Source organism: Stomoxys calcitrans, chromosome 4 (genome assembly GCF_963082655.1).
Source record: "Stomoxys calcitrans chromosome 4, idStoCalc2.1, whole genome shotgun sequence".
NCBI lineage: Eukaryota > Metazoa > Arthropoda > Insecta > Diptera > Muscidae > Stomoxys > Stomoxys calcitrans.
Window position 1 is genome coordinate 105134797 of NC_081555.1, and position 14109 is coordinate 105148905.

Here is a 14109-nt window from a genome sequence, read left to right on the forward strand (position 1 = left end):
CATTATTGCATGTGTTCATACCATTAGAAAAAAATTACACTCATAACTGCATTCCAATTTAAAATGTGTGAAAATTTAAAAGTTAAGGAGATCCTTATAATCAACCTTTTTCTTAGTAATATTTTTACCTACAAATATATATGCATCACATTATGCTGGACTATTTCTAAATGTCCTTGTAGATTAAGTAATAAAAAATTATAAATTATTTGTTTAATAATAGACTGAAATAAATAAAACATTTTAAACAAGTAAAAGCGTGCTAAGTTCGGCCGGGCCGAATCTTATATACCCTCCACCATGGATCGCATTTGTCGAGTTCTTTTCCCGGCATCTCTTCTTAGGCAAAAAAAAGTAAAAGCGTGCTAAGTTCGGCCGGGCCGAATCTTATATACCCTCCACCATGGATCGCATTTGTCGAGTTCTTTTCCCGGCATCTCTTCTTAGGCAAAAAAGGATATAAGAAAAGAGTTGCTCTGCTATTAAAACGATATCAAGATATGGTCCGGTTCGGACCACAATTAAATTATATGTTGGAGACCTGTGTAAAATTTCAGCCAATTCGTATAAGAATTGCGCCCATTGGGGCTCACGAAATAAAATAGAGAGAACGATTTATATGGGATCTGTATCGGGCTATAGACCGATTCAGACCATAATAAACACGTTTGTTGATGGTCATGAGAGGATCCGTCGTACAAAATTTCAGGCATATCGGATAATAATTGCGACTTCTAGGGGTCAAGAAGTCAAGATCCCAGATCGGTTTATATGGCAGCTATATCAGGTTATGAACCGATTTGAACCTTATTTGACACAGTTGTTGAAAGTAAAAATAAAATACGTCATGCAAAATTTCAGCCAAATCGGATAGGAATTGCGGCCTCTAGAAGCTGAAGAAGTCAAATCCCCAGATCTGTTTATATGACAGCTATATCAGGTTATAGACTGATTTCAACCATACTTGGCACAGTTGTTGGATATCATAACGAAATACTTCGTGCAAAAATTTATTCAAATCGGATAAGAATTGTGCCCTCTAGAGGCTCAAGAAGTCAAGACCCAAGATCGGTTTATATGGCAGCTATATCAGGTTATGGACCGATTTAAACCATACTTGGCACAGTTGTTGGGTATCATAACAAAACACGTCGTGTGAAATTCCATTCCAATCGGATAAGAATTGCGCCCTCTAGAGGCTCAAGAAGTCAAGACCCAAGATCGGATTATATGGCAGCTATATCAGGTTATGGACCGATTTGAACCATACTTAACACAGTTGTTGGATATCATAGTAAAACACGTCGTGCAAAATTTCATTCCAATCGGATAAGAATTGCGCACGCTAGAGGCTCGAGAAGTCAAGACCCAAGATCGGTTTATATGGCAGCTATATCAGGTTATTAACCGATTTAAACTATACTTGGCACAGTTGTTGGATATCATAACAAAACACGTCGTGCAAAATTTCATTCCGATCGGATAAGAATTGCGCACTCTAGAGGCTCAAGAAGTCAAGACCCAAGATCGGTTTATATGGCAGCTATATCAAAACATGGACCAATATGGCCCATTTACAATACCAACCGACCTACACTAATAAGAAGTATTTGTGCAAAATTTCAAGCGGCTAGCTTTACTCCTTCGGAAGTTAGCGTGCTTTCGACAGACAGACGGACGGACGGACAGACGGACGGACATGGCTAGATCGACATAAAATTTCACGACCATCAAGAATATATATACTTTATGGGGTCTCAGACGAATATTTCGAGTAGTTACAAACAGAATGACGAAATTAGTATACCCCCCATCTTATGGTGGAGGGTATAAAAATATTAGATGGGGAATCTGACGTTTTAATACCCCACTCCACATTATCGTCTAAGTTATCTCAATCGTCGAAATTCAAGTTTGCTTTAATTTGAAACGCAAAATTTTGATCAAAATCCGGACATATTGTGGAGTCATAGAAGAAATCTTTGTGCAAAATTTTGAGAAGAGCAATTGAAAAATGCGTTACCAAAGGCCTTAAAAGTGAAAATTGGGAGATACATTTATATGAAAGATTTATATCTAAATCTGAAAAGATTTCCGTGAAATCTACGAGTGATCAGACAAGTCTTAAGATAAACTTTAGTGCCAAAGCTTGGCGAGGATCGGCTAACAGTTAAATTATTACAGTATTAGCCTTTAACTGGCTACGTGGTAGTAAATTTTACACCCTGAACTTATTTTTGTTTAACATCTCTCTTCATTCTCAATTTTGGGATTCAGGTCTCTGCGTATCTTCTCATTTTCTTGCCTTGGCCGATGTGTTTTGGTCGCTGTAAGTGTAACATGTGCGAAGTAATACATGTGCTGGTGTAAAATTTACCACACGTTTCCGTTTGTCACATTTTTATACCCTACACTACTACTGTGGTGCAGGGTATTATAACTTAGAGCATTTGTTTGTAACACCCAGAAGAAAGAGAGATGGAACCATTGATAAGTATACCGATCGACTCAGAATCACTTTCTGATTCGATTTAGCTATGTCCGTCTGTCTGTCCAACTGTCCGTCTGTATATCCTTCTGTCTGTCCGTCTGTCTGTCCGTCTGCCTGTCCGTCTATCTGTCTGTCTGACCATTTGTATGTCCGGCTGTCTGTCTGTCCGTCTGTATATCCTTCTGTCTGTTTGTCCATCTGTTTGTCCGGTTGTCGGTCTGTCCGCCTTTCTGTCTGTCCGTCTGTCTATCCGTCTATATGTCCTTCTGTCTGCCCATCTGTCTGTCCGTCTGCCTGTCCGTCTGTCTGTTCGTCTGTCTGTCCGCCCAGACAGACGGACGTCTGTATATCCTTCTGACTGTCTGTCTGCCCATCTGTTTGTCTGTCTGCCCGCCTGTCTGTCAGCCGTCTGTATGTCCTTCTGTCTGCCCGTCTGTCTGTCCGTCTTTTTGTCTGTCTGTCTATTTGTCTGTCCATCTGCCTGTCCGTCTGTCTGTCCGTCTGTCTGTCCGTCTGTCTGTCCATCTTTTTGTCTGTATGTCCGTCTGTCTGTCGGTCCGTTTGTCTGGCCGTCTGTCCGTCTGTCTGTTTGTTTATCTGTCTGTCCATGGTTTGGGTATAACTCCGGTATATATATGTTCGTCCGATTTAGACTAATATTGCTACAATGTGGTCATTTGTTAACCGATTCTCTCGAAATTAGGCAGGGAGGATTTTCTAATGACTCTCAACATTACTGGTGAATTTCATAGAAATCGGTCTAGATTTGGTTATAGGTACCACATATATATATCGCCCGATTTTCACTTCTAGAGCAACCGCAAACGCATGTGTTTACCAAAATTTTGTACAACACTTTCCTCGACAATTAGCACAATATCTAAGAAGTTTGGTCGAAATCGGTTCAGATTCAAATATAGCTCTTGTTTATATGTTTGTCCGATTTTGAGAAATTTTGCAATAATGTTGTCATGTGTCATCGAATTCTCTCATAATTTCGCAGGAAGGATTTTATTATGACTCTCGATATTACTGATGATTTTCATAGAAATCGGTTCAGATCTAAATATAGCTTCCGTATACGTATATACTGCCCTATTTGGACATAAAGAGCCGCAGTTATTACAGTGTTGAATACATTTGCTGAAAATTTTATTCGGATTGTTTTACAACCTTTCTGAAATCCTCCACCGAAGAACATTAAATCCATTCAGAATAAAATATAGCTCCCAATACCACCATCTCGCTATTAAGGTAAGTATTCAGAATAAAAAAAGTAAAAGCGCGCTATGTTCTGTCTGGCCGAATCTTGGGCACCTTCGACCATGGTTTACGCTTAAAGTGTAACCTTATTAACCTCTTTGTATAGGTACTTAGATGGGCCAATATTATATCCGAATCTGTACCGATAAGACCCGTTTGCAATCCCCAACGACCTACATCAATAAGAAGTATCTGTGCAAAACTTCAAGCGGCTGCATTCGACCGTTATTTTAATTTCGACAGACGGATGGACGGATATGGCTAGATAGACTAAGAATGTCGAGATTATCCAGAATATATATACTTTATGGATTCGCAGACCAACATTTCGATTTGTTATAAACGGAAAGACTAGATTAGTGCACCTCATGGTGGTGGATATAATAAAATACCACACTTTAAGTTTCAAAGAGTTAATTCGGGACTCGGTTTGTATGAGAGCTACATATATCAGGTTGTGGACCAATTTAGACCATTATTGCTATGAATGTTGGAAGTCTTTCCGAAAGTCATCGTATAACATTTCAGACAATTCGTATAATAAAAGCGCCCTCTAGGGGCTCAAAAAGTCAAATCGGGTGATCATAAAGTATAAACCATCATAAGTTATAAACCAATTTGGTTCATACTTAGCATTGAAGTTAGCAGTAAATTTTAAAATTGCTCCCACTAGAGGCTCAAGAGGTCAAATTGTGAGATTAGTTTATATTGGGTTGTCCAAAAAGTAATTGCGAATTTTTTAAAAGAAAGTAAATGCATTTTTAATAAAACTTAGAATGAACTTTAATCAAATATACTTTTTTTACACTTTTTTTCTAAAGCAAACTAAAAGTCACAGCTGATAACTGACAGAAGAAAGAATGCAATTACAGAGTCACAAGCTGTGAAAAAATTTGTCAACGCCGACTATATGAAAAATCCGCAATTACTTTTTGAACAACCCATTATTTAAGGGCTTCACATGCCGATATGAATGAACACTTGCCAGCTGTGACAGCATGTCATTTCCTGTTAGGTTATGTCGTACAGATTAACTTACAGATCACAGGCCATCACTACACTCGCAGATGCATGCAGCCAAACCCAAGAGCGGCATGGAGTGCAATTAAAAATACATGTATGTGACGATCACCTGAGGTAGATCAAAAACAAAACAGTATGCTGCCAAGTGTGATTTATTCTCATGGGCTTTTTCAAAAACTGAATAGATTACGTTAGATTATGTTGAAAAGAGGCTGCGGAAATTAATCCGGCCCATGCCACTATGGACATGCACCTAAGCCACTAATCGGGTAACAAGTAACCTCAAACAAGTAAAAACGTGCTAAGTTTGACCGAATCTTGGGAACCCACCGCCATGGATTCTGCTAAAAATTTTTACAAACTAAATTTAGTTGAAGAGCATAGTTTTGTTCTATATACAAAACTTCTGTCAAATCAGCAAAAATAAAGCTTCTAGGAACCGAACAAGGATGATCGGGAGACCGGTTAACATGGCAGCTATATCAGGTTATAGACTGATTTGGACCGTACGTCTTTGGAAGTCATAACGAAACACTGCATGCAAAATTTCAGCCAAATCGAGCAAAAATTGAGGCTTGTAAGGGCTCAAGAAGTCAAATCAGGAGATTGGTTTATATGGGAGCTATATCAGGTTATAGACCGATTTTGACAGTACTTAGTACAGTTGTTGAAAGTCATAACAAAACACCATATGCAAACTTTTAGCCAATTCGGCTAAACTTGCCGCTTGTAAGGGCACGAGAAGACAGGTTGGGAGATTGGTTTATATGGGAGGTATATCAGGTTATAGACCGTTTTGAGCTGTACTTTACGCAGTTATTGGAAGCAAAGAAGAACACCACATGCGAAATTTAGGTTGCAAATTTGTCAATGCTTATTCCATTTAGGAATAGGGGCGAACTTCTCACATATCAATGAGTGCTGTCCGATTCAAATTTGAACTCATAAATAAGGAGCCTCCTTTTATAGCCGAGTATGAACGGAGTGTCGCAGTGCGACACCTCTTAGGGGGAAAAGACATTTTTTCTGACAATTTTTTGTGATGTTCTCGCCAGGCGCCATAGGCGGACATGCTGACCTCTGCCCTACGGTGGCCCACTCATAGTATTTAGGTAACATATTATTTAATTTTATATTCTCGATTTTATAATTTTGAAGTGTGGTACGATTTAATAAAAAAAATATTTACGGCTATAAATCTCATTCAAAAATATTTTTTTCTAACTTTTTAAAAAACAATAACATTTCAATATAATATCGAACATCCACATCATTTTGATATAAAAACTGTTAAAAAATTATTTTAATAGCGGGGGGAAATAATTCACTCTTAAATGTTAATATAAATGAATGCAGATTAGCATAAAACGTTGAAGGGCAAGTTCAACGGCAAAAACTTTAAAAAACAACCTTATGCTAATGAGATGGCAGTTTGACTGCTTAATGCTACTGGGAAAATTAAAAATGCAATGCTCCGAAATGAAAATAGTCCATATAAGATATGGCAAACGACGATGTCAAATAAAAACGCATTCAGTTTGGCCGCGCCGAACTTTGGACACCCATCACCTCGGATATATGCATCATCACACAAAATCCGGTAAATAATTCACCAACTAAGAACCAATAGTAGCTATATCGAATATGGTCCGATCTGGACCAAATCGGTGGGACGTTGAGGTTTCAACACAACTCACTGTTCCAAATTTTAGAAAAATCGATCTAAAAAATGGGCATATATGGCTTCTAGACCATAAATCCGGAGATTGGTCTGTATGGCAGATATATACAATAAATAAGTAGTCTGATCTGCACCATATTCGGAAGGTATCAGTAGTAGCCCAATACAATGCGTTGTACCATCGGGCATTTCGATGATGGGCTATATCGAACTATATGTTGATATAGCCCCCATATATACCGCTCTGCCGATTCAAGTTCTTACAACCATTAAAGTCACATTTATTATCCGATTTCGCTGAAATTTGGGAGAGTCAGTTGTATTATGCTCAATACAGCCCAGATCCGTCCAGATTTAGCATACCGATCTCTCGATTTAAGTTCCTCGGGCCGAAATAGGCGCATTTATTGTCCTATTTCGTGGAAATTTGGGATAGAGAGTTTTGTTAGATGGCTCGACATCCCAGTGTAATACGGCCCAGATCGGTCTAGATTTGGATGAAGCTGCCATATAACCGATCTTCCGATTTAAGATTTGAGTCCCATTAAAGGTGAATTCATTAACCAATATTGCTGAAATGTTTTGTGATATGCTCCTCGACATCCCTGTTTGATATGTCTGCCGGTATAAGTTCCGACCTAATGATTTAAGTTCTTGGGACGGTAAACCATGTTGATTATTCGATTTCGTCGATAATACCACACTGGTCGGTGTTAGCCTCTTCAATATTCGTGTTCAATATGGCTCAGATCGGTCTATATTTAGATATAGACTAGCTGAGCAGTGCCCTCTCCACTGCTGCTTATTTCACTCTCTTTTTTTATCTGAGCCCAATACAGGCACAGTCAGGATATGAGTCCTGTTTGGGGGTGCTGTTATGGCCTTTCAGATATTTCGCCCCAATGTGGATATCATATTGGTGCTCTAGTCTCAAATACCTTTCATTTGAACCCCATATTATCATTATTGGTTTATATATCCATATGACGGGCTTTGGAGGTGGCAGCCCCCCCTTGATATCCCACCCTTAATAAGGATATCAAACTTCTATTTTTGAGTTATTATAAACTAACAAAATTTCACTTTAATCGCCCCACCCATCTCCGAGATCTGGAATTTTTGAAAATAGGGTAGGGGGAGGGTATCAGATTCATACTCTACTCTCAAAAACCACATTTGAGCTTCATATTTCATTCATATATATATGTCTGATTTAGGGGGAGTTGATGAGGTGAGGCGTCCTTGAAACACTTGGCCATAAAACAGATAATAGATTTGAGCCCCTTTGTGGCATAATCCACAAATATTTTGAGAAGAATGTCGGGTGGGGCGGCCATCCACGCACACTTGGCTTGGGGCGGCGCCCTAGGTACTTGAATTCTTGGCATCATATTCGTATTCTGCTCCCAAATACCTCTCAACAGAGTCCCATATTGCCCTGATCGCTCAACTTTGATTTTGGATGGTTTTGGGCTTGGGACGGCTTCCTAGATATTTGGAACCAATTTTTAGTATAATTTTCAAACTTTACTCTCGAATACCTTTCTTTGGGATCCTTTATTGTCTCGATCGCTTCTTTATTGTTTCACTTTGGGCGGTACTCTTGGGGGACGCCCTATGTGTTTGGATCCAATTTTTGACAAAACAGTCGTATTCTACTCCCTAAAGCATTCCATTTGAGTTCCATATGGTCCAGATCGGTCCACTTTGACTTTTGACTGTACTTTTAGGGCGGTTTTGGGCCTGGGGCGGCCTCATAGGTACTTGGACCCAGTTTTAAATTCTACTCCCAAATACCTTTCATTTGAGTCCCATATTGTCCCAATCGGTAAATATGCCCTGCTGGAGGGTTTTAGGGGTCGGGAGGCTCCTCAGACAACAAGGAATAAATTTTTGTATTCTACTTTTGAATACCTTTCAAGATGCTTTGCGCAGTCTAGTATATGCCCAAAACAATGTATCACCAATACAGAGTCAAATAGTTTATGCCTCAGCCTAAATCGTAGGGTATCAAAGGCCAATTTACAAGCAATATTACAAAATTTTTATTCAAAACAAAGTCATTTCTTGGAACAAGTCATCCCCAGTTTTGGTTTATTTATTTATTTTTGGCACAAATTTGTGAACTTATCCAGAGGTCATGGAATCTGTGGCCGTGTTTGTATTTGGTATACAAATTGTCATAAATATTGAAATTAGGACGTTAAAACCCATATTTGAATAAATAAAAATGTTGAACTGCAAAACCGAATTTAAGCCTATCAGAAATGTCTGTCCACTAAAATTTGGGAATTTTAGTGTAATATGACGGATTAGAATTGCCAACACTGTATTCAGATTTCTTAAATGATAGCGAAATTTCCTGCAAAAAAAATCACATAAGTATCTCCATTTACTTTTCATTATCTCTAAACTGGTATTTTAGCATATATTGAAAAGTTGTTATGTTCAAGTATTTCGGTTCTTTTTTTCGATATTCCTTTCACCACTTTGTCTGGCAAAACTGAAGATGTTCTTAAGACTCAATTTCAATTGTGAGAATTTATTTAGTATCTAACCAATTTCGCAAATTAGTTAAAAAAAAATAATAGCTTTGAAAATAAATTAGCAAACTAATGGCGATGTTCATTTCCTAATCTTAAACAGCGCAACACTTGAAGTCAGTAAAAAATTTGTCAATTCTTTATTTCTTTGCAGTTGACATTTCAGGTTCTTGTGTGTGTTGACCTTGACTTTAACGCTGTATTTATTGGAACTATTGTTAACAACTGCATTTCAAATGGATTAAAGTTTTTTGTTTGCATTCTATATGCAATAAGCATTGTGTGAGTGCGAAACTATTATAAAATGTATGACCTAGTGACGCATGATGCTGCAAATGCAGACTTGTCCATGAACATCTTTATTAAGGAACAGGGGTTAACTTCTCGCTTATCAATGAGTGCTATCCGATCGAAGTTTAAGCTCAATGATAACGGACCTCTGGCTTCTATGCATGGCATAGTATTTCACAAATGTCGCACAGTGGGAGAAAATCAAAAAAAAATATGTCGGAGATCGGGTAAAGATATCTTTTTAAGTTATTAAAGCTTAGGTATCATCGAGATCGTGTGCAAAATTTCTGGGACTTAGGTCGTCCGGGCGCCCCTTGGCAGGCCCCTAAACTTAGTCACCTCGGAATTTCGAAAAATTGTTCGGGCTGACAGTCCGATTTTCAAAATGTTTGCTGTATAGTGCTTGTTGTGCTTTCGTAATACTAAAAAGTGACCTTGAAATAGGCGGCCACAGTAGCGCTGAGTTTAGCATGTCCGCCTATGACGCTAAACGCATGGGTTCGAATCCTGCATGAACATCAACAAAAAAACTTCAGCGGTGGTTATCCCCTCCTAATGCTGGCGACATTTGTGAGGAACTATGCCATTTAAAACAAGAAGACTTACTTAGACGATTTTGTTCTTTGGAAGAACCATCCAGATCGCTTTAAAAAGCCCAATAGCTTGCGAATGTTCACATCCGCTAAATCAGACAGGTTCTCAAAGAAATGAGAATCTAACTGCAAGTGCGGGACATACACACAGAACGTGTTCTATAGTCTCTCCTTCTTCGACGTCCTCAGAGCTTCTGCAAAAGTCGTTGCTGACAACCTACAGTCTGTCAGCATGTTTTCCGATTAGACATTGCCCTGTCATGACGGACACAATGACTGAGACATCTGTTCTAGCCAATGACAGCAAAGCAGTAGACCTCTTCAAGTTTTCACTGATTGTGTAGGTTGGTCTGGAAGGAAACATAGGCAATACAATTGGACTGATCGGGACAATATGCGATTCAAATGAAAGGTATTCAAGAGTAGAGTACGAATTTCATAATAAAAGTTGGGGCCAAGTACCTGGGGGCCGCCCCAGCCCCAAAACGCTTTAAAATACCCATTATGACAATATGGGACTCAAATGAAAGGTATTTGAGAGTAGAAAACGAATTTAATATTCTATTTTGGAACTGAACTTCATTTCCGTTGGGAGTAATTTGATATCTATTTTCAGTGCAAAGTGCCGGTGGCCGCCCGAGTCCCAAAACACCTTTCAAACGGCCATGGAAATATGGGGCTCAAATTGAAGGGATTTGGAAATCTAGCACGAATTTGATATCCATATTTGAGACGAAATGTCTGAGGTGCCATCCCTCCCCTAAGGAGAACATTACCCTATGGAAGAACATTACCACCAGGAACCAAGAAGGGCAAATTCTCACACGTCAATGAATGCTTTTCGATTCAAGTTTAAACTCAATGATAAGGGACTTTTTTTATGGCCGAGTCCTAACGGCGTCCTGCAGTGCGACACCTCTTATGGGAAATTTTTTTAAATGACCATGCATGGCATTGTAGCTTGAGAATGTCGCCAACATTAAGTGGGGATAAACACTACTTTGTCCGATGTTCGCGCCAGGATTCGAACGCGTTCCGCGTCATAGGCTACAATGGCACGAATTCGATATTTGCATTCAGGGTTAAAGAAGGCGCAGCGGAGCGGGCCCGGTTCGGCTAGTACAAAATGTATGTAAATACAATGCAATCTCAATTATGGTTGCATTTGGAAAGTGAGTGGCCATCGCTGAACAAGGTTTGGACATTTACGCCAGGATTCGAAATCAAGGCATTTAACACATTTAAAGGCCAGGATTCGAAATCAAGGCATTTAACACATTTAAAGGCACCCATGCTAGATTTGCCGCTAGCTCCCAAATATTAAAAACATAAACCATCAATCTTTCGTTTTAAAACATGGCCGATCATTAGTCTTGTTTACTTCGCTATAACGCAGCAATAGTTTTAATCGGATGAATATATTTTGGTTAGCACTCCGCTGTTTTGCATTAAACCACAAAAAAATTATGTTAATTGGGTACGAAGCCAAGAGGTAAGTATGTATGTGGTCTTGCTATGGATACTTCAAGCTGTATTGAATTGATGCACATTTAAACCAGTAAGGAAAGCAAAAGTCGGGGGGTGCCGACTTAATAATACCCTACACCCATCCTACAGGTACAAGGTGAGAGCTATATCAAAACCGAAACAAATGACCATTTTATTGCATTATTACTGCAAATCGGACGAACATATATATGGGAGCTATATCCAAATCTGAACCGATTTTTTCCAATTTCAATACGATTTGTCTCTACATGCCAGTACCAAATTTGAAGACGATCGATTAACTTGCACAGACGGATATACAGACAGACAGACAGACGGACAGACAGACAGACGGACAGACAGACAGACGGGCAGACAGACGAACAGACAGACGGATAGACAGACGGACAGACAGACAGACGGGCAGACAGACGGACAGACAGACGAATAGACAGATGGACAGACAGACGGACAGAAAGACGGGCAGACAGACAGACGGGCAGACAGACGGACAGACAGACGGACAGACAGACGGACAGACAGACGGACAGACAGACGGACAGACAGACGGACAGACAGACGGACAGACAGACAGACGGACAGACAGACGGACAGACAGACGGACAGACAGACGGACAGACAGACGGACAGAAAGACGGACAGACAGACGGACAGACAGACGGACAGACAGACAGATAGACAGACAGACGGACAGACAGACGGACAGACAGACAGACAGACGGACATAGCTAAATCGAATCAGAAAATGATTTCTGAGTCGATCGGTATTCTTATCAATGGGTCTATCTCTCTTCCTTTCTGTACCACAGTAGTGGTGTAGGGTATAAAAACACTTAAACTACTGAAAGTGACAAACTGGAGAGATGCGCCGAAATTTGGATAATGATATTCGAAATGGATGCTGCCGTTGATGGCGATGATAACAAATCGTTTGTTTGGTTTTCTTTCTCTGTGGCTATTGTTGTTGTTTTTCATGAATTAGATGAAGAAGAAGTTGCAGTGCCAGCTGTCAAATGCCCACATCCAACTTAGTTTATTATGTTCGTCAATTGAGGTCCGGGTCTGGTTCTAAGAGCCGGTATTATAATAATTATACCCGTTCCTTGACCAAACGTAGTGTCGATCACAACGCAGCTGAAATTAATTTATGTATAAGAGGAGCGAACAACAATTAAATGAAATCATGAATAGGAGATCGAAAGCAATCGATGATCGTTTTGCTGTTTTTCCTCCTTCTGGGTTTGCTTAAAGAATGACATAGAAACAAATATGTGATCAGTCTCGAACATAGTAGGGCCGGTTAACAACATCGTTTCGAAGAAATCGCATTGAATCGGGGTTAAGGATTTACTGAAAAATGCGTTTGCTTTCAATATACGGTGTGATGGCGATAGCCATCTGCATAGCAGTGCATAACCCCACTGCAGAGGCAAAGCCTTTCGTTCAACAACTTTTAGGTAAGAGGCGTCTCAATAATTGCGACATTCCAAGGAAACTGTCTAGCTGTGATATCGGTGTATGTGAAAACTAAAACGGAATCATAAACAGTTTTTTTCAATTGACTTAATTAGTGATGACATAATGAGAAAACTCTATATCAAACTAAGTGAGAGTGAACATGTTAAAGTGATTCAATGAATTTTTAAAAATCTGATATAAATCAAATCAAAAATCAAATGAAATGAAAAACTCATTGAAGTAAAAAATAAAAAATGTTCGAAAGTTTAAAAAAAGAAAACTTAAACAAATTATAAAGTGAATAAAACATTGTACGAGTGTGTACTGTCGATTTAATGGGCTATTATGCCAATGACAATAGGCCTTTATTGGCTTATATACAAGCCCAGACGAACAAAGTCTTGGCATCATACTCCCCCATCTAAACTGGCATTGTCCTATCTATATATGTGTTTGTTTGCAGTACAGAAAATATAAAAAATTTAATCTTAAAGTGTCTAAAACTAATTAAAAACAAGTAAAAAGGCGTTAAGTTCGGCCGGGCCGAACTTTGGATACCCACCACCTCGGGTATATATGTAAACCACCTTTCATCAAAATTCGGTGAAAATATCATTCTTTATGACCCATATCAGTTATATCAAAACATGTTCCGATTTGGACCAAATAGTAATAAGTACAGTAGCTATATCTAAAAATTAACCGATCTGAACCATATACGACACGGATGTTGAAAAGCCTAACATAAGTTACTATGTAAAATTTCAGTGAAATTGGATTATAAATGCGCTTTTTATGGGGCAAAGACTTTAAATCGAGAGATCGGTCTACATGGCAGCTATATTCAAATCTGGATCGATCTGGGCAAAATTGAAGAAGGACGTCGAAGAGCCTAACTAAACTCACTGTCTCAAATTTCAGCGACATCGGACAATAAATGCGTCTTTATGGCCCCAAAACCTAAAACCTAGATATCGGTCTATATGGCAGCTATATCTACATTTGGACCGATCTGTGCGATATTGCAGATGTATGTCAAGGGGCTTAACTTAACTCACTGTCCCAAATTTCGGCGACATCGGACAATAAATGAGCATTTTATGGGCCCAAAACCTTAAATCAAGAAATCGGTCTATATAGCAGCTATATCCAAATCTGAACCGATCTGGGCCAAATTGAATAAAAGATGTCGAGGGGCCTAACGCAACTCACTGTCCCAAATTTCAGCAAAATCGGGTAATAAATGTGGCTTTTATG

The 14109-nt window shown here is 39.1% G+C and overlaps 1 protein-coding gene across 1 annotated transcript in view; it reads left to right on the top strand.

Annotated features, from left to right (window-relative positions):
• The first annotated feature begins 12751 nt into the window (after positions 1–12751).
• The window catches only part of LOC106088942 (uncharacterized transmembrane protein DDB_G0289901-like), a 33458-nt gene continuing 32100 nt past the window's right edge, over positions 12752–14109 (top strand). Inside the window, exon 1 of the mRNA XM_059367224.1 lies at positions 12752–12851. Within this exon, the coding sequence (XP_059223207.1) occupies positions 12752–12851 (100 nt within the window). The remainder of the gene's footprint in view (positions 12852–14109) is intronic.